This window comes from Castor canadensis, chromosome 11, assembly GCF_047511655.1.
Source record: "Castor canadensis chromosome 11, mCasCan1.hap1v2, whole genome shotgun sequence".
Classification (NCBI taxonomy): domain Eukaryota; kingdom Metazoa; phylum Chordata; class Mammalia; order Rodentia; family Castoridae; genus Castor; species Castor canadensis.
In genome coordinates, this window is record NC_133396.1 from 120,621,275 (window position 1) to 120,642,709 (window position 21,435).

Genomic DNA, 21,435 nt, shown 5'->3' on the forward strand with positions numbered 1-21,435 from the left:
AATTTTAGAAGAAAAACAACCTTAAGTTTCCAGGATGGTTTTATTAAATTCCCATGCTGTGTATAAACATACAAGTGACGAGAAAAACATATAATTGTAACATGCACTTATCTGGCATTCTCTAAAATACCATTATACAAGTTTTAATTTACTTAGAAAAATACCCACTAAAACGATCACAGTTTTTCTGAAAGATTTAAAAAAAAATGTATCAGCCAGAACAAAGTTCAAGAGAATAAACAAGATTCTGAACTGTAATTCAAAAAAACTGTACAAGGTTGTACATAAAACTATAGCTTACAAAAGGCTCGGGTATAGTAAGAATACTGAATTAAGATTCCCAAAGTTCTGTTTACCAATATCTGTTAATAAAATCCTTATGAAATAACTGACTTAGAAAAAGTGAAATGCTTATGATTTCAGTGTGTATAGAAAATGCTAAATATCACTAGATACCACTGTCTGAAATAAAGTACACTCAAAACAGCACAACATACAGTTTTAAATAAAAAAATTTCTGTTATCCATTTAAACTTTGCATATATTGCCATGGTAGCTTACACATAAACTTTATCTTGCATAACTTTTTAAAAACTGGATTCCAAATCTCTTCATAGTTTTATGTCTTAGTCATTTAAATTATAGCCAGTCTTAAAATCAGTTTGGGAGATAAAACATGTTGGGTTTTTTTGTCTATTTTTGCTATATTATTATTTTAATTGTTGCATTAGAATTTAAGAGTTTGGTGACTTTCCTGTGTCTTTTAGAAATTACCATATCCTATAGGCAATAAAGTAGAATGACCATGAACATTTTCAATGTTTCTGTGACTAACTCTTGCTTTGGAAAATGAATCCAAGTACTAAAAAGTGAGTGTGGGAGAAATTAGATTACTAATTGAATCATCAGACCAGTTGGCAGTTTCAAGGTTATATGTCAGCATAATAGGGACCATTTTGCACTCCTATTCTTTCCCCTTTTCTTGAGGGAAACAAGAGGCTACGTAGCTACATGACATTTTGTGTTTTAGATGGGATATTCCTCAAGTAATACTTGACAAATGAGATCCTAGGCATTTTAATTAGTTTACTTACTGGGTATAATAAAGTTTTAGATGAATAAACAGAAGATAAACGGCTAAGTCAGTATTGTTTCCAGATGAAAATGATTCACTTGCTACTCTGAACATCTAAAGACGTGTGGCCATGAGGCTGCAAATGGGTTTACTATGTGAAGATGTACAAAGATAAATGCTTTCTTTTGGTGCTGGGCATCAAACTTGGGGCCTCACACATGCTAAGCATGCACTCTGCCACTGAGCTCCACCCCCAGTCCCAATTACTCACTTTAACTCTTAACTGATAATAATACTGTTCTTGAAGAAAGTGATTAATTTTAGAATTTTGAAACTTACGCTGTAAGATGGATACTTGGTCCTGTTCACTAAAGGATGTTGGATTTCCTCTTTCAAGAAAACAATGTTTTCATTAATAACACTGATTTTTAGGGTAAAGTGAGCACCTTTTGCTTCCTTTGTTACCGCCCCACTTTTCACCTTGATAAAGACTCTTCAATTGTTACTTTTCTTTTTCTTTCTTTTTTAAAACACCTTCCTATAACCATTTTAAGTTAAAGCCAGAGGAGAAGCACTTTTGTGGACCAGCAGACTTTCCTTAAATATGTCCTTTGATCTTCTGAGTTGGTGTGGTTGCAAAGATAAATTAAATAGAAGCTCTACCAGGTGTTCGTAACATAAAGACTGTGCACTCCTTTAGAGTTACCTGTGTGGTCTGCAACCAGGAGTTACACTGTAACTACCAAATGCAGGTCAGGTTCATGGACTGAATCACACTATAGGGTATAACTGTACTGGAAGACTTTTTCATTTAAGAAAACAGTCTTGCTCTTAATAGCCCATTGTATTTTCCAGTACTTCCTAAATGCCATCAATGGTGCCTAAAAGCAAGGTGCTGGAAATAATCACATCGTATCACATTTGGCCTTAATATAAGACATCAGAATACAGCTTTAACAGCAGCCAAGTTCTTCAGAATCGAAGCCTGACTCAGAGTTCAGTTTACAAATCAGAGGAAATGTGAACCAGAAAGGTTATCTGCTTCTCAGAACCGCTGACTCATTCCTAGTGTCTGCCTTTCTAAGTGTGTGACTGTCAGGGGTGATCTCAGTAACTGGTAATTTTGTGTAACAAGTGCATGACCTCTTGTGCTTTTTGTGTACTTTGCAAAGTTTAAATGTTAGTGACAGAACATAGACTACCTTCTGAAAGTGCTTGTTTTGAAAGAAAAAAACTGCCTGCTGTCAGTGAATGCTTTATGAAAGATTAACTCCAGTATCCTAGAAATGGTTTCCCGTATTGCCAGAAGAATTTCAGTGCTTTTTTTTTTTTAGTAAAACATTTGCATATAATACCTTAAATCTCATCACATGTGCACCAGGAAAAAAACTCCAGGCTGTGGAGATCCCCATTGGAAAAACTGGGGAAACAATACAAATAGAATATAAAAAACCAAAATGCCATCAAGTTTGCATATCTGATGTAAAAATGCTGAGGTAATATTAACTGCTTAAAAAAACTCACCCATCTTTGCTTCTGTTATTGCTGAAAAAGACGGTAATGCTGATTGAGTTACCTTACTATACCAGAAGTGGGGGAGAACTTCATGAACATTTACTACTGGTGAGGCATAATGTCCAAAGCAAGTCAGAGAAAGTGGGTAAATGGGAAAATAGAAAACTGCAGTTAATGTTAGTTATCCTTGAGATCGTGAGTGAGGGAGACAGTCCAACCCCAGCGGGGTTTTTACTCTAGCCTTTTCACGGTTGCCCCTTAGAAAGTTTATAAAGCTAATTGTTCCCACCAACTCAGATTCTATTTCCAGGTGAAGCCTTAAAAATAAACTTCACAAGCTTGTAATAAATAGTTGCAGTTCCTCCTGAAGATGCTGGGTAAAGTTCAAAAAGAAGCACCACGGAAACCCTCTTGCTGGCCAGTATGGCCTGGCTAGATTCGGATTTGATAGCCAACTTCATTCAGAGTGCTGAGGTCAGCCACCTTCTTTTCAGGCAGAGCAGGCCTAAGGGTAAAAAAGAAAGTTGGGGAGAGGTCATGGAAGAGAGATAATGAGCTTTTCCAAAGAATTTCACTCAGTTTTGCTACCCTTCTGATACTTTTCTCTCTCCCTATATACACACACACACTCTGTCTCTCTCTGTCTCTCTCCCTCTCTCTCTCTCTCTCTCTCTCTCTGCCACTGTTGTCTCCCAACTCTACTTGTTCTTAAGTCTGCCTCTGTAGGTTTTAAGGAACATAACAGGCTTTCAATGTAGAGATTAAAAAAAATAAAAGGGTGTTGAATGAGCTTCGTCATCTTTAAGCTTCAACTTAATAACTTGAAACCCAGTATCTTGCAAGAGTCCAACAGGTTACATATACTGCAAGACTACAGCTTTCAGTCAGCTTCTCCCAGAAGTTGTGCCCCAGGGAAGTCCAAGAGTTACAGGGTGACTCAAGTAACAGGTTCTGGGAGAGGTTCTCAGCTACTCTTAATAGACGGTTAATATTCTGGGCTTGAATGTATAAAATCAAGGTGAACCTCGAAATTCAACCGAAAAAGCATGTCATGTGGAAAATCGTTCAGTGGCAAAGCACCTCTCTTCCCTAGAACATTTTCTAAAGTACTTGCCGACATAAGAAATAATATAAGAGCACTCGAAGCTGGAGGAAAATAGTTTAGTAGCACACATCTGTCTTCATGAAATAGACTTTCTAAATGACTTTCCAATGTGACATTATGCCTAATAGTTTTTCCATTTTCTATTGAGCCTCTTGTTACCTTGAGTAAGTCATAACCAAGATTGTAAACCAAGTTTAGGATGTTCAATATGTGTAGTGAGTTCTAATCCAGAAGTTTCACACTTAATTATTTTTACAAGAAAATCAATGACATTTTTTGATTGCACATGAACCTTGTTTGTAAATGTTTAAAAAAATTGAAAACGTAGCTGTTAAAAGTTTTTTCTTTGAAAGATTTCCTAACTGCAGATGGTTTCCTTGGCATCGAAGTAGTTCAACTCATTCAACTGGAAATGAGCAGCTAGCCTCCCTCTATCAGCTCAGCTCAGCTCAGTCAATGCATTAGTCTCTGTCAACAAATCTCGCCCCTCTTCTATTTCTTTTGCTGTCTTTCCCTGGGTTGGGATCTTGACCATCAAAAGTCTGTGATCATTCTCTCTGAAACTTGACTTCAAAGCGGCCAAGAAACCTTGCCTGATTTGTTACTCGGCCCCACTAAAACAACTTGCAACCTTAATCGTCTTTGTGTTGCATGGGGCATTCTTTCTCAGCTTGAACATCGGCCCAGTTTTATTGGTCAGGACCCATGCCTCATTTCTTTAGGTCTTTTCTCTTGGTTCATATGTGACACACCGACAATGCTAATAAATAGACCTGACTGGTGGTAGAAATCCCAACACTGTTGAGGTTGAACCTAACCAAGGTACATTGTAAGAATATATGGAAATGTCACAGTGATACCCCCTGTACAAATAATATATGCTAATAAAAATGTTTTTAAAAAATAAATAAAATTGCAATAGAAGCTAAAAAAAAGAAAAAGAAACCCCAATATTTGTGTACAGACTCTTGGTCATGGTACTCAAGAGCTCAAACGACTCCAGCCTTCAGGATGATAGGGTCTTCCAGTCGAAGTCATGCCCTGGAGATTAGCTACTCCCTTTAAACAGGGCCATGCCGACAGGCTTGGAAGAGTGGCTCCCAGGGGCTGTATGAGGACCCTTCTTGGATTAACAGAGAACACAATGTTGCTTAAAGACTCAGATATATTTCTGCCCTAGCCCTCAACCCACTAATGTGGTGAGAATTACAGACCAGCCAACTTTAAAGAGCCCACATATATCTTGTTTATTTTGTCAGAAAACCTAAAATGAAGTCTCTCTTTTGTCTCCTGGCCTGAGATGATATCATCTTTATAAACAGCTCATTTGAGACTTTCTCTCTTAAAGCAGACTCCCCATATATTAGCATCAGTGTAAGGCACATGCTATTAGGAAGGTAAGTCGACTTCTCACCTCCCCAGTGTGCTCCACTTTTAGAAAATGAAGTGATAAAAAATTCACTTGCCAAGGGATAAACCCAAAAATACTTCCATGCAGATCATTTCCTACAGCAATTAAAATATGACTTCTATACTATCCTTTCTGATACTGTTAACTATGAAACCATATATCCTCATCCAAATATAAACTACACTTGTGTTAGATAACTTTTTAGCTGATGTTTTTAATGATCCGTGTATAACCCGCAATATCCATTCCCCCATTCTTCTTTAGTGACCCCACCCTGATTTTTAGCTGAGCACACAGCTACCTAGGACATAAACTGTGTTTCCCAGCCTTTCTGCAGCCAGGCTTGGTCTTGGGCTAACTTGTAGCCAATGAGATTTAAGTGGAAGTGTGGAGTGGCAGGTCAATTACTAGGACACCTTCAAAAGGTAGCTGGCACACGGTCCTTCATCTTTTTCTTTCTCTGTCTCTTCCTGCCGAGCGGAATGTGAAAGTGATGATGGAACTCTCTCTGGAGGTAGTCACTGGAGACAGTGGAGGGGGGAGAAGCCCATTACCACCACTGGGGAGCTGCATTTATATATAGTGAACCATGTTTAAGCTACCAGCTTCCACTTAACAACAGCCAAGCCTGGCCCTAATTGATTCTGGTTGCCTACATTAATTAATACAAGGCTAATTCATGTTGGATGCTAGTAACAGTGGGTGTCAAGCGCCTAAGGGAGGTTAATATGTAGAGTAAGAACATGTTCCTAACAAGTACTAATTACAGTTGGGAGAAATGGTCACATCCCCAGGAGTCACGCTCACTTTGTTTTTGGAGACTCACAATCCTTCTGCTTCTACCTCCCAAGTGCTGGGATTACAGGCATACGCTACTGCGGTGTCATGTTCACTTCTAGTAAGAATCAGTCTTCTTCCCTGTAACTGTAAACTATGTAGGACATAAGTCATGGTGGCTCCTTTGATCTCATATTGTCCCTGAAAATTAAGCAATTCCTATGCTTAGCAAGTGAATCCCTTGCTCCATGATCCTTGCAGGATTTACCAGTTGGCTTATCACAATTTCTGAACACATGTGTGCACACACATGTGTACGGGTATGTGTGCGTGTGTGTGTGTGTGTGTGTGTGTGTGTGTGTGTGTACTGGAGCTTGAACCCAGGGCCTGGAGCTTGCTAGCCATACACTCTACCACTGACTACAGCCCCCGCCCCAGCACCTTTCAGGTACATGCTTTCTTCCTGACCTGGCATCTTACTTGAAACCAAGTCACACATTCCCTCCTTCTGAAGCTATATGAAAGTACTGCCAGTAAGACTTAGTATTGTATCTGAGGTGCTGGAATCCATCTGCACTGGCCTATTTTTTTCCTCAGTCCTGTGCCTAACAGTGCCTCCTGGGAAGCCTGTGGCCAGGATGGTCTACAGGGTAGGGTCAAGGAGAAAACAAAGCTTGCCCATTGGCCCTGCAATGTGGCCTCACTGGGATCACTGTGGCTAACGACATAGGCCATTTCCTCTGAGAAGACACTTTTTTGGCCATTTGCCTGTCTTCCTCATATTGGAGCCCCTCAGCTGAGAAACAGAATTGTCATCACACTTTTTATAGTCCGTGTGTTCCTCAGACTTCACTGTGCTCTGCTATTGGCACATCTGAAAAGAGAGGAAATTTAATTTGCGAGTCTTTGGCCTCCTTTTTTTAGACCCTTCCTTAGCACTTTCACCAGTTCCCTCTGTGCCTTCCAGGAGCCAGTTTCTTCCAAGAAACTGCCATGATGAATAGCTTTTATTTATTAGGCACAGACATTGTGCCAGATGTTGTTCTGAAAGGTTTACATGGATTAATTAATCTCGTCATAACCTTCACACTCGGTCATCCTCTGTCTGGAAAGCCCTTCCCCATGTCTTGTCATCCTTCAAGGTCCAATCCAAAAGTCACTTACTTCATGCTATTTCCTGACTTCCAATTGTCACAGTCCACCACTTGCTCTGTTTCCTACTTGCACCTGTTTGAGAATACTTGCCAACTGACATCCCTGCACCTGCCTTACAACTGAACAATTTGAGAGCAGGGATAAGTAAATTCATCTAGGAATCCCACCATCGAACACGCACCTCAATAAACTGTGGTTGAGTTCTCACTAATGTGTAGATGGAAGACAGAACTTAGATCAGGGAATATTTTATTTTAACAAAGTCCTAAGCCAGGAACTCAAGTTACTGCAACAACATTTTAAGAATTAACAAGTAGAAAGCGTTGGTTGGTTTCTGTGCAGGAGAGGTTTTACCCCTGAAACCCATAGAGAAGCTACCTACTTAGTAAGCTGAATGTGGTTCCATAAGGACAGATAGCTTGTGTTCTCCCAAAGACAAGAGACTAGGCTGTTTCCTTCCTCAGTATCCCCACCTTCCCTGTCCCCACCCCAGGTACCCAGAACCCAGGGGAAGAAAAAGGCTAAAAGCTGAGATTCCTGGGGAACTGCCTGGAAGTTGAAGTTCTTTTCTTTCACAGTAGCAATGGCTGCAGTTTCCTGGCCTGGCAAAGGGCAGCAGTGGGTTATCTTAGCATACCACCTGCCCATGGGGCCCAGCCAAAGACTGTATTCGGTCACCAGCTCCTCTCAGGGGCAGGGCTGATAAGCCATTGTGTGTGCAGAGGCCTCTCCCTAGAGCTCCCCAATTTATAATTCGAACATAGCCAGGGGGTTATTTTTAAGAAACACAAGCACCAGGATGATGATTCAGCCAGGGCTGCACTTGCCCAGAGCCTCTCAGCAGAGCCTCGTTATTATTTTAGACTGAACAACACATTTCTCCAAGCCCCTCCCAAGTCCAAACAAGGCAAAGAAATCAAAGACTTTGCTTTGCCAGGCTCTCAGGCACCGTTGTGTTTGGGGGAATGGAGTGGGAGACTAAGTTTCCTTTGACTCACTGTGGGAGGACCAAGGGGACCTTCTCTCTCCACACACATGGATGATGACAACCTCATTAATAAATAAGGGTGAATTAGGGTGAAAATCTGATGGTCCAGTCCAGTTCCCATCTATGTATAACCCGGATTGCGGATTTGCATCCCAGGAGCCAGCTGGAAAAGGGCTGGGAGCTTGGGAAGGACAGCTTGGTGGATCCACAGGGAAGGTATTCTGTGGAAAGTAACCCTGGGCTGGTCTTTGCCACTACCTCTTCTTTGACAGTGGGACATCGAGTCCTTCCGCACCGAGGCAGCCTCGTTGTTGAATGTTGCCATCAATTCCTGAAGCCACAAGATGTCTCAGAACCAGAAAATGATGGCAGCATGTTGGGGACTGAAGTAGAAACATCACTGCATTCTGGGGTTAAACACACAAGTAGGTGTGAGACTACACCTCTCTCAGTGTTCAGAGGCCGGTGGCCCAGCACTTACTCGTGGAAGTAGAGACCCCAGGTCCTCCTCTCTTGTTAAGTCTGGTGGAAATCAGGTCAGGCCCCAATTTAGCATTTCTGGCCTATTGGGAAGGCTGCTGAGTCAAAAGCAGTGCCTCAGCTGGAGGAACACTGGAGTGGAGGAGGTGTTCATTCACACTTGTCACCCTCATTCAAGGCCAGTCCTGCTCCTCCCTCACATTCCTTACTTCCCTGGATGGCAGGCACAGCTGACAGGACATGCAGATGAAGTTGCTATGTAAACAGCAAAGCCTGGCCAAGACATATTCTCCTGCCCTGTGCCCATCCCTCGAGCCCTTCCCAGGCAGGAGACTCTGGCCAGAGCCCAAGATCCACAGGCCACTGTTTGAGATTCCAGGGCACCACTTGCAGGCTCTGATGTCATCTCTCCTTTTGGTGACTCAGAATCTTTCAGCTCTAGGAACCCTGACCCTGTCTGACCCACAGAGTTCACAGAGGCTCTGGGCTTACTCTGCCTGAAGTGGTCTTTCCTGTTAAGGCCCACCATTCCATCTTGGCCTCTTTACGCATCCCTAGGGACCCTAGGTATCCCACGAAATCCCATGGAGAGCTAGACAGGGAATTCAGGGAGTAGAAATAGCTCCTTCAAAATATCTTGGAGATTTGCTATTCCTTCCATAGCCTTCCTAGTTTTCTTTTTGTAAATTTCCTTCCACCTTTCTCATGCTAAGGAAATTCTCTATCCTGGAGAAATTTTCTTGCTTGGGACCTAAGACGAATGACTTTTTTCATGCCATTTAATGTCTCTTTAGTGTTTTCAGACCACGGAATCAAATTCCTTCTTTCCCTCCTTCCTCCCCCCCTCCCTCCCTCTCCTTCCTACCTTTCTTCTTTCATCCCTCCCTCCTTTCCTTCCTTCCTTCCAGCACTGGGGTTTGAATTCAGGACCTCAAGCTTTCTAGGCAGGCACTTTACCACTTGGGCTATGCCCCCAACCTCCCAAATGTATTCTCTGCTAACTTTATTAAACAGCCTCTTTCCCCTTTCATTGAGATGCCTGGAGATGTGTAATCCTCCCTGATAGAATGGAGCAGGAATTCCATTGTCCAGCTTATGGCTTTGTGGGGAAGGAAGACTTTACTTGAAGTGGGGACTTATTGACCTCTGGGACCCAGAGGGTCTCCAGTAGGTTGAGCAGAGCCCACTAGAGTCACAAGCTACCATGCAGATGATGATAAAGGAGGGAAATCAAAGAGGATGACAGAAAAAAGAAGAAAAAGAATCAAAACAATAAAGAAGAGGAGGAATAGAGGCTAAAAAGGAGCCATATGGGGGATAGAAAACAAACACATCCCTCTTGGTCCTCAGGGACATTGGCCCCAGCGGGGAAGAATGTTCCATGTAGTCACTCCAATGCATGAGCTACTGTCATACCAACACAGGGTGCCAAGCCAGAAAACTGCTGTCTACTTCCTCCTACTCTCCCAGACCCAGGTCGCCCAGGTCCCAGGCAGCAAGCCAAGAGCTGTGACCTGTGAGAGATGGAAGGACCTCGGAGTGCATATGTGTTTCTTAGTTGGAGTACTGTTGACATTCGTGGCAGAAGGTTAGGCAAAGTGGTCCTAGGTTGGCAGGACATCTACCATCCCTGGTTCCCAGACCCTATGAGGGACTGTTGTCACCATTGTAAGAAGCAAAAAATTCCCACTGCATTTTCTTCCTCTTCCTTCCCTCCCCTCTTTCTTCCTCGTATGTGTGTGTGTGTGTGTGTGTGTGTGTGTGTGTGGTTTTTTTTTGAGACAGAGCCTCACTATGTTTTCCAGGCTGGTCTCAAATTTGTGGACTCAAGCAAGCCTCCTGAGAAGCACTGTACGTCCACACCAGGTTCCTATCCCATTTCTAATCCTGCTCTTCTAGACCAGTCCTCGCTGTAGAGCCACTGTGAATGGCACTTAGGGAAGAGCGACAGGAGACTGATGCCCAGGACGGGAAGGTCTTGGTTTGAATCAGAGGGGCTCTGAATCATGGACCTCAAGCTCTACCTCCTCTTTAAGAACCACAGGGGAAAAAACCTGACTATTCTGTGTAGAAGACACTTTAAACACTCCTCAGGGAGCAGAGAAGGGACCGTGGGTAGAGAGGTGGGGAGCCCTGGCTCCCTCTGGAAACTTGATCTTAATTGACTATGGTGAAATCATCGTTCTTAACCTTCCCACTCAGCTGACTCTTGTGTCAACCCAGTGACACGGATCCTCCTTTCTAAAAGGATTATTCAGGCAAGTGCAAAAATGGAGCGGAATTTAGGGCTGGAAGCAGCGCAAGCTGTAGGGAGGGGGTGGACAGGGATAGAAAGCCACTAAAATTATCCACACACAGTCAGAGGCTGGAATCCCACAGCTGATGGGCCTCTCGCCTGTTATAGCCATTTTCTACCCTTTGGGACACTCCCAAGCTTCCTTAGGGCACCTAACACATTTAGAAATGACTTGTTAGCCACATGTAATGCTGAAATAATAGCATGATGGTGGCATCGGCAATCCCTTCCTGGTGCTTGACAGTCCCTCAGTAGAATCCCTAAAGCTGGTGGAGTTATTGGTCAGACCATACTTGTTCCTTTGTCCATTCCTTGCTGAAAGCAAGACTGCCTGGAGCATAGCCTGCTTGTCCAAGGCCATGCCAGGAGTAGGGGGCAGTTATTTTTCTCCATATACCCTCTGGAAGTCAAGGTGTGCTGTAGTCTAGCCTGTGGCAACAGTGGAAGCAGACATCTGGAGAAGGGAAGGCCTGGGCGTTCCCTTCTTCCTGTGGCCCCACCTCTTACAGGCCTTCCTTTTGTTCTTATGTCCTATGTGTCTCTTCCCTCTCCTCCTGCACAGTAGCCCTTGCCACCTCTTCCCCAGCCCCAGAAATCAAGGTTTAGGAGGAATTGGGGAGACAATGTCCCCTCTTGTCCACCTCAATCCATTTTAAACTTCAGCAGCCATATCTGCTTCTTTACGTTTCCTCCCAACCCACCAAGTGGGGAAAGAGAAAAGATGTGGCATGAGCTTCTGCCACTGAGAACAGTGATCTTACTGAATTTGCTGCTATGAAATATACCACAGGCACCCACAGCTACCCAGGCTCCCCTGATGGCCACACAGTACCAAGGCTACCTGGCCCTAATTGCAGGGGGAAAATAGCAATCCAGGATTCTGACTTATTGGGAAGGCTTTATGAAGGACTCCTGGGAATCAGTGCTCTGCCTTGGGGCTATGGTGCAGGAGCATTAGTCTGGGTGTCTTGGGGGCTGGTTGTAGTCACTCCTCAACTGTTTTTTGAAGTTTATGAGTTCATAGAACCATGAGCCCTCACTCGGTGTCCCTAGGGCTTCCTTGCTGGGGCTGGGTGAGCCTTGGAGGCACAAAGGGAGAAGGGTGATGGAAGAGAATACCCTCTTCTGCTAAGACCTCCCTCTTGACTGGGGGACCACTGCCTTCCCCTGGTCTTTCTCCCCATCTCCAGGCCCACTCTGATGTGGGCAGGAGGTAAGGGGCAAGTGGAGCCCCCCGCCCCCCGGATTGGGGCACCAGAGGTAGCTTTGCACTCACAGTTGTTTAAGGTCTGGCTCCTGCAAGCTCAGGGCCAACACCACATTCCCAAGCAAGACTCTCCCTCTGACTATTCCTTCCCCATCCCCTGTTCTGACTTTCTTCCTCTGGCCTCCTCTGGGCCTTGTCATTCCTTCTTTTTCTCTTCTATTTCTTTCCTCATTAACATATCCAGCTATCATTTCAACCGTCACTCTGAGTAGATGGCTCCAGTTTTATCTCTAGCCTCAGAATTCCAGATCTGCATTTCTAGCAGTTTCTAGAACATTCCCCCCAGATGCAGAGGAAGCACCTCAAACTGCACAGTCTAAACTCAAATTTGCCTTCATCCTGCACATTTCTCAAACCACTACCACCACCACCAGACTCTGACATCATCCTGATTTCTGTCTTCACACCCTGTTCCCTGGCAATGATGTTCTGGTTAAAAACTTCACGTGCCTGTGACTGCAAATTCCTGTGGGTCCAAATTCCTGTGGGATTGTCTTAAAAACTAATTACTGCCACTCTGCCCATGAATTTACTGCCAGGGGAATTCGTGGGCTTTCCTAGGCAACAGACTCAAGGAAGAGTGTGCCTTTGTAGTCTGCTCAACTCTTGCTGACGACTGGGGGCTCCCAAGGAATGGCTCATCCTCTGTGGACAGAGAGAGCAACAGATCAAAGGGACCTCCCTGCTTTGCCCCTCAGGAAGGGTTTCCATGTTCACAGTCCCCTGAGACAAACGCTACTTTGCTTAGTAACAGCTATTAGTGTATGCCTCAATCAGAGAGAAAGATGGATTAGGTTAGGGTTAGGGTCAGGGCCAAGGGTAGATAGCAAGATTAGGGTCAGGAGGTCACATCTGAAAGGTCAGAAGTCATTCAGCTCCCTGAAAAGATAAACCTAGGTTGAATTGACAGTGTGACATGGAATGGGGCTAAGAAAGAACATTCTCTGGAATGGAAAACTCTTTGTCCTGTTCTGTTTTTCCCAGACCCCTCTGTCCTGCTATCTTTCTGGAGTCCAGAGACCGTGGTTGACTCTCTGGTTTCTTCACCTGAAGATATTCCCTGAATCCTCTATAGGACTTACATACTGATAATGTGCTTGTGTAACAGTTCACCACGAGCAATTCACTCCCATCATGATCCTTTCAGAAACCTTAAGAGGTAGACAGGAAAACTTGTGTGTGTGTGTGTGTGTGTGTGTATGTGTCTTCTTGTGAATGAAAACTAAGACTCCCTAAGTACCAATGGTCTGCCCAGTGGCACTGCTAACATGAGGCAAAGCTGGGACTCAACCAAGATCCCAAAGCTGGGACTCAGAGGCATAGCTGATCCCCAGCAAGCAAGTGGGTCCGTGATACCATATGGTGCTATATTAGGAATCACTATTTTTTCCCAGTGTAGTTATGGCTCAAGTATTTGCCAGTGGATTGTTGCTGGTTACTTTGAGAACCCTCGGCAGCAACAATCTGTCATACCTTAAGTGGGTCATTTTGACATAAGAAGTAGGTGTGGAATCATTAGGCCTGGGACTAACATGGGACGGTAGAGTTAGTCAAGAAATGGATGAGCCCAAGGGCATTTCTGATGCTCACCCACCAGTAGCAATCACATTTTTTTGCTGGGCAGAGGACTACAGAATTTTAAGAGATTCCTAAATTCTAACAATCTCAGTTTATTGGTGGGGAAGCTTAACCTCAGGAAGGTTGTAGCACATAACCAAGATCACACAGCTCCTAAGTGCCTGTGCTGATGCCAGATCCAATGCTTCTTCCATGCTACCTGGATTTCAGCTGTTCTTCCTCTAGGACCATTTGGGGCTTATCCCTTCCATGCGTGCACAATCCACAGACAACAGAGTGAGACTAATGGGGGTGACCTGCCTTCCTGCAGATGACACCTGAATGGGGGCAGTCCTCTTGGAGAGGAAACAACTATGACCCCACGGGCCAGGAAAACCCTACAAATGTGTGTTGCCAGGTTTTGCACTGGAGAAGAAGCAACATTACTCACGACTTGTCTCGCCTGCCGAGCCTTCTTGGGGGGCTTGCTTGTCTCCTTCTGGGGGACAGGGATTTCCCCCGGCTTCTCACTTGGGTTGGAGAGTGGGCACTTGCAGGTTTCAAGATCTGAAGGAGTGATGAAGAGTTAGCCACACTGGTTCCTAAGGGACTCCCACCCTCCTCTCCCTACCGCACGCATCCGAGCCTCCAGCACATCCATGATCACTGAGCAGGAAGGCTTCCAGAGATACACAAGTCCCTCATTCTGTGCTAGAAGTAGTGTACTACTCCCAAGAGGGTGCTGTGGATGTTATTTGTGTCCCCTTTTCCATGGTGGAATTGGGTCTATGTTTGGTTGCTTAGAAGTTTCTCTTCTCATGAGGGCAAAGTCTCATCTACATTGCCCCAAACCAGCTTCCTCTGACTCCCCCATCTCATGCCCATGCATAGAGCAGCTTCAGTTTATCAAAACCTCCACTCCAGTTTCCTCAGAGTGAAGGTGACAAGTCCCCAGGTGCTAAACATAACCAAGCCTGAAGTCAGCAGAATCCTTTTTCCCAGGTTCTGCATGTGCACAGGCTTTTTGTTAGTGACTCCACTAAGAGAGGAGGGACAAGGACAAGCTGGCATTGTGTCACTGTGGAGGTAAAACTGGTAGAGGGAAGAAAGGCTTATGAGTAAGTCTACTTAAGGCCAGTTCAATGAATTTTTTTTTTTTACAGTACTGGGGTTTGAACTCAGGGCCTACACCTTGAGACACTCCACCAGCTCTATTTTTGTGATGGGTTTTTTGGAGACAGAGTCTGGCAAACTATTTTCCTGGGCTGGCTTCAAACTGTGATCTTCCCAATCTCTGCCTTTTGAGTAGCTAGGATTACAGGTGTGAGCCACCAGCAACGTAGCAAATGACTTATATTTTTCACTTTCACAGGTTGATCACTAAGCAAAATAACCTCAAGAAACTTTTGACCATTCTAGAAATATGGGACCTGGAGCAAGAAGGGGGAGAGAGAGAAATGGGAAGAGAGTTCTGATATATTACTCATTTCTCCTCCCAGCACCTACCTTCATTCTCATATCCCTGGCATATTTCTCCAGCTCCTTCCTTATGTCAGCCCTCAACATCTTCGAGACATTGAGGACCAGCTGCTTCCACTCAATGGGTTGGAAGCTGTGAGGCTCATGAGGGACATACAGCCCAATCTTGACCTTCTTCACCGTGTGCAAGTATTTCTTGTAGGAGTCTTCAAAGTCAAAGACGAGATCACTCAAAGTCCGAAAGGTCAATGGCTTGTCCATCAGCTCAGCCCTTCGGCTCATGCCCAGTGAGCCATAGCGGCCATTGCAATAAATCCCCAGCACGACATGATGAAAATAGTTTCCTGAGAAGTAGGTTTTAAAGCTGATGGGGAATCGCTCGATGGAAGGCTGTCCATTGGTTAAGTATCTTAGACAATCGGAGTCAAGGAAGAGACAGAAGGTCTTGAAAATTCACAAAGCATGGATTCCCAGGAAGGGAAAGCATCTCCTAGGAATCAATGAGTCCATCCCTCTGTCTCTGAGCAGGCCCATGTCTAATCTTTCCAGAAGAATCTTTTTATAAGGGATTCACTTGGTATCTCTGAGTATCAACTATCTGGTACGTATCAAAACCAAATTAATATGGGACAAAGAGAAAAACTGAACATCTTCTTGAGCAATTAAGTGCAAAACAAAACAGTAAAAAGTCATTTTTAACTTGCTCAGTTTTCTACAGGGCATTGGGAGCTATTTAAGGTGGGGTTTTTTTGTTGTTGTTTTGTTTGTTTTTTGTTTTTGTTGGTTTTGTTTTTTGAGACAGGGTCTCACTATGCAGCCCAGGCTGGCCTCAGTCTCCTGAGTGCCTGAATTATGTATGTGATACCATGCCCAGCTTTTTTTTTTTTTTAAGGCTATCAGAGGGATGGACTCAGAATGCCATATGTGTAACAGACCAGAATTGAATATCCATGATGGCCCAGGTGAGAAATAAAAATCCAGCATCCACACAATGGAAATGTGAGACAGAGGCTGGCTGAGATCCAGATGGCCAGAGGCAGAAGAAGTCAGAAAGGGCCACGTCTACACCTTGTCAGCTGCTTGCATTGGCCCCGGTGCACTTGTGCCAGTAGTCTAGGGTACCAAACAGAAAGCTGTCTCCACACCTGGATCCCCAGGCTCTCCTCAGTCCCCAGTGCACAAGGCATCACTCAACTGCCTCTACTTACTGGCCCATTTGGATTTGGTGGCAGCCTCTCCTGTTACCTTGACTTTGACCCAGCAACTCCACAGGTACAGTTTGAAGTACCTATCCTACTGTCTCCATGCACTGGAACTATGGACAAGAGGCATAACATCCCCCAGCCCATCTGGAAATCCCACACCAGCCCTGGCTTGGCTGTTGTGACCAAGCTTTTCTAGAGAGGAAAGCTGGAAAGTCATCCTCTGCTATAAAGCTTTGGTGATCCCCCAGTGTTTCTAAGGTGGATAAATTTAGTCGCTTGACATAGTGCTTTATGCATGGTGAGTATGAATAAGTGATTACCATTCTCCACTTTCTGAGAATTCAACTTCATCACTGTATGCCCCATTCCAATCCACTTTTCCACAGTGGACAGAATGCCATATTTAATCCAAAATTTGGTATTTCTCACCCTTCCACTTAGGAGTTTCCAATGTCTCACCATCCTCAGAACTTTGTCCAAATTCTTGAGCCATGATTTGGCTCTGCCCATTGATCCTCTGTAGTCTCATTTTCCCTACACCCTTGGCTAGCACTCTGATGGACAGGACACCCTTGACATTTTTCAAGAACACACCCTGAGACAATAAAGAAAGCTTGGATCTATGCCCATTGTCCTTAGCGCCTATATTCAGTCAAATACAACTGAACAATTAGATGACCTTTCACTGATTTTTACATGACATAGCCCTTTATATCACAAAGATATGAGATTATGATACTTTAAAAAACATTTTGCTGTTAAACGAACAACGCACCATTAGATCCTATCGTAGCCATGACTGTGGCCACACTCACACTCCCTATAGCATAAGGGATTCAAATCCCTTTGGGGATCCTGAGATCTTTGGGATCCCACAGGAATCATGAGTGATAAGGATGCTTCAAGCTTGTGTTCTCTGTCCCCGAGGCTCACACAGGCTGTACCCCCTTCTTGAGTGCCATGCCTGCTCTGGCTTCCCTTAGCCTAGTTGTCTTCTCCCACTCCCTCCCCATCCAGAATTCCCATAGCACCTGGCGCATACCCCAGCCACACTGTAACTCCATATCTTATAAGGGCAGGGGCTGCATCTAGCATCCTGATATTCCTAGGGCATGGCACAGGTCCAGCACACAGGGGCTTATTTAACACTTGCTGAAAGAGTGAACCTTGGCTGGGAGCATGGCTCAAGTGGTAGATTGCCTGCTTAGCAAGCATGAGGCCCTGAGTTCAAATCCCAGGCCAACAAAAAAAAGAGTGAACCTTACAATTCCTTACACTTAAAAGGACAGCATTCGGTGGGGGCCAAGTCAAGGTACTCTGAAAAGAAGGCTTACAGAACCCAGCCACAGCCCTGAGGACAGCTTTGTACCTAAGTTTAATCGCAGGTGACTCCTCTGTATAAAAATGTAGCAGAAATAACAATGGTCACCTGCCTTCTCTTTTTCTCATCACGTTAGATTAACTGGTGCAAGCAGGTGGGGTCACATCCTCTGAGTGCTGTACATAAATTCTTACCGGCCTTCTGGGTGAGTTCCTTGGGCTGGAATAAGGTTTTCTTCAGTTATCTAAGCCAATAGCCAATGCTGTGAGTGAGTCCCCTGTGCCTGACAGCCTGTCAGCTAGGGCTTGTGCAACCAAAGACAAAGAATATGGAAGTATGGTTGGAGACAGACTCAAAAATGACCTAGGTAATCAAAGAATAAAACAGAATACCATATTATCCAGCAACTCCACTTCTAGGTATACACCCAAAAGAACTGGAAGCAGGGATTGCAACAGGTATTTGTATACCCATATTCACAACATTCCTGAAAATAGCAAAAAAAAAAAAGGAAACAATCCAAATGTCCATCAATGGGTAAATAAACAAAATGTAGAATATATATATATTTATACAAGGGATTGTTCAGCCTTAAAAAAAAGGAAATACTCGAATATACTACATCATGATTTAAGCTATCATGCTAAATGAAATAAGTCAAATACAAAGAACAAAAAGTATGTCATTCCAATTATCCAAAGTAACTTGAGTAGTCAAATTCATAGGACAGAAAGTAGAACGGTGGCTGCTGGGGGCTGGGAGGAGAGCACCGGGAGATGTTGGACACAGAGTTGCAGTTGAAAAGATGAAAAAGTTCTGGAGATGAATGGTAGTGACATTGCACAACATTACAAATGTACTTAATGCTTGGTGAACTACACTTAAAAATGGTGACAGTCGTAAATTTTATGCTGTGAATGTTTAAAATAAAAAAAAAATCAAAGTCAGGCATGGTAGCTCACATCTAAAATCCTAGGTTACTTGGGAGGGTTGTGGTTTCAGGCCAGCCTGGGCAAAAAGTTTGCAATATCCCATCTTGACAAATAAAAAGCTGGGCATTGGTGGCGTGTGCCTGTCATCCCAACTACACAGGAAGCATAAATAGGAGGACTGTGGTCCAGGCCACCCAGGCGCAAAAATGAGACTCTATTAGAAAAATAACTAAAAAGGGCTGGAGGCATGTCTCGAGGGCACCTGCCTAACAAGCACAAGATCATGAGTTCAAACACTAGCACTGTCAAAAAAAAAAAAACTAAACTAAACAAACAAAACCCCAACACACAATGTGACACAAGCTGTGAGAGAGGCAAGCCAAGCAATCACTGGGTGGGCAGAGAAGGGGCCTCAGTATGGGAATTAGTCTTATGGGACAAATAGAGTCAGCCAAGTGGGGAAGTGGAGGTGTGCAGATGACAGGAGAGACTAGCCATCATGTCACAAGTCACTGGTCTCTAGGATTTATTCCATCATCACTGCGACCAGCAAAGCCTTGGGACCTGGAAAGGGAGAAATGGAGGAAGAGGGAAGAAAGTACCTTGAGCTTGTCCAGAGAGGGGAGAGCAGTAGCACCTGAAGCCTTGGAAAACATGCCAGCACCCAGGGTCCTGGGCAAACCATGAGCCTGCACTTTATAATGTACCTGTTACTGGAATAAACCACGGTACTTTAGTACCATGAGCAAAGCTCACCATGATCAGCTAGCCCCTCCAAAAATAGGTGCCATAATTTAGAAAATAATTCGGAATCAAAGATCTATGTATCCAGTATGCACATAAAGGATCTATGTATCCAGTACGCACACTTGAGCAAGATAAAAATAAAATCTGGCTCTTCACAAAGGAATCCTGAACTGGGCTAAAGTCAAAACAGAGAAAACAAGGAAGGACAGGTGCAGGGATACAAGCTTCCATGCAGCCAAACCGACCAGTGTCCCAGATGTCAAGGCACTGCTTGCTTCCCAGGACCAATGGCAGGCTCTGTGAAGCATAGGAGGATGATCCAAGGCATCCTTCCTCATGCCCGAGAGGGAAGCAGCACACAGGGTGCTGACATAAAGCAAAGAAGAGACAAAGATGCTGAAACTTTTAGAATTTAGGTGTGAGTCCAAGAGTCACATTTCCCTGAGTTCAGCAGTGTGCGCTGAGTCTCCCCACCTACTCTGCACTTTTCTGAAATGTCACACGGGAAAGAACAAAGGAAAACCAAAAACACAGGCCCACAATCCCAAAAGGTTATAGGTAGTTCTGGTGACACAATGCTTAGATGTATAAAACTGTGCAGGACAAGACGACCTAGATACCCAGGTGCACTCAGATATCCAGCAGCAAAGAGGCTGTTAGTTCGTCCGCCCAGTGAAGGGCCTGGGCTTGCGTTCATCTTTGATTTCCTCCAGCAGATCCCTGGTCAATGGCTCACCCCCATTAAACTAGCAAGAGGCTCTCCTGAACAGCTGAGGCTGATTCCTGCCACTCGAGAGTTGTGGCCTGGAGCCATCTGTTGTCAGACCCCAGCCCTGGCCTCTTGCTGGGTTCCCCAGGCACATGGTCCATCACTTTTGTGGGGAGCAGGGAGGAGCAATGGCAGGGGGGCTGGGGAGGGCCTTCATTAAAGCTCAAGTTTCTATTTTTCAAGTGTCAGCCATGGCACCTGTGGACAGTTTCAGATCAGGCCTGCCAGTGGTCTGCAGAGGGCAGAGGGGCACAGAAACTCTCCTGTAGAAATAGATCCCCAGAACCACACACACACACACACACACACACACACACACACATGAATGTGCTCAGTATAAAACCCTATGAAGCTTTTGGGCTGGGGGTATAGCTCACTGGTAGAGTGCTTGCCTAGTATCCAGAAGGTTCTGGGTTTGATCCCCAGCACCTCAAAAAACAAAAACGAATCAAGAAAAAAGAAAAGATCCAGGAGACAAAGACTAGACAAATCTCACTGGCCCCAGTCTAATTCTGAACCATGTGTTCTTCCACTGTAGCTGCTGTTATCTCCTTCGTCTCCTGATTTTCCTTCTACCTCTTTGAATTTCCTTCCTAAGTCTCTTTCATGGGCTCTTTGTATTTAACTACAACAAAACATACTGAGATACCATCCTTGATAGTTTTCTCTTCTTAAACAGGAGCCACAACCCCACCCCCTCAACCACAATTCCCCAACTTGCATTTCCAGTGAGATCCCCCTCCTCACGAGCTTCTCTCCAAATATTCTATCTCAACATCCCAAATTCAATGACTCAAATCCAACACGTCTAAATCTGAATTAATGTTCCCATAAATCTGATTCTCCCCTTTTAGGACCTTTTCTTGAACCATGGCATTATTACACAAGTCAGAAATATGGGGTCACTGCTTTCTCCTCTAACTCCTCAAATCAAATCAGTTCACAGTGGTGTTGATGATATATCACCAACCCTTTCCCTCCACCTCCGCTGTTACTGTCAAAGTTCCGGCTTGCACTGAAGTCTCTCCCCTCTCTGTCACTCTCATTTCTTCAGTCCATCCTCCACAGACCATTGCCGAGTCAGGAAACCTGTATTTGTTGGCTCCTTATCAACTCCTGTGTCCAGCTGGTATCCAGTCCTGGACATTCAATCTCCTTGATATCTTGAAATCTCCCCTGCACCAAGTCCATTGCCACTGTCAAGACCATGGTTCAAGCATCACCAGCCCCTCCTGTAACAGCTTCCAGGTGGCTTTACAGATCCAGTCCCAGCCTGCACCAATCTGTCCTTTTCAGTCTGTCCTTTAGAAAGCTACTCTCTACAGGGTACATGTGACCTGGTCACACCTCTGGTTC

The 21,435-nt window shown here is 44.5% G+C and overlaps 1 protein-coding gene across 3 annotated transcripts in view; it reads right to left on the bottom strand.

Moving 5' to 3' along the window:
- Nucleotides 1-195: 195 nt before the first annotated feature.
- Nucleotides 196-21,435, bottom strand: part of Vash2 (vasohibin 2) — a 37,592-nt gene continuing 16,352 nt past the window's right edge. For all 3 annotated transcript variants that reach the window (XM_074048363.1, XM_074048364.1, XM_020186012.2), the window contains 3 exons: nt 15,133-15,514; nt 14,078-14,193; nt 196-3,095 (listed from right to left, as the gene is read on the bottom strand). In XM_074048363.1, the coding sequence (XP_073904464.1) occupies nt 3,023-3,095; nt 14,078-14,193; nt 15,133-15,514 (571 nt within the window). In that variant the 3' untranslated portion in view covers nt 196-3,022. The remainder of the gene's footprint in view (nt 3,096-14,077; nt 14,194-15,132; nt 15,515-21,435) is intronic.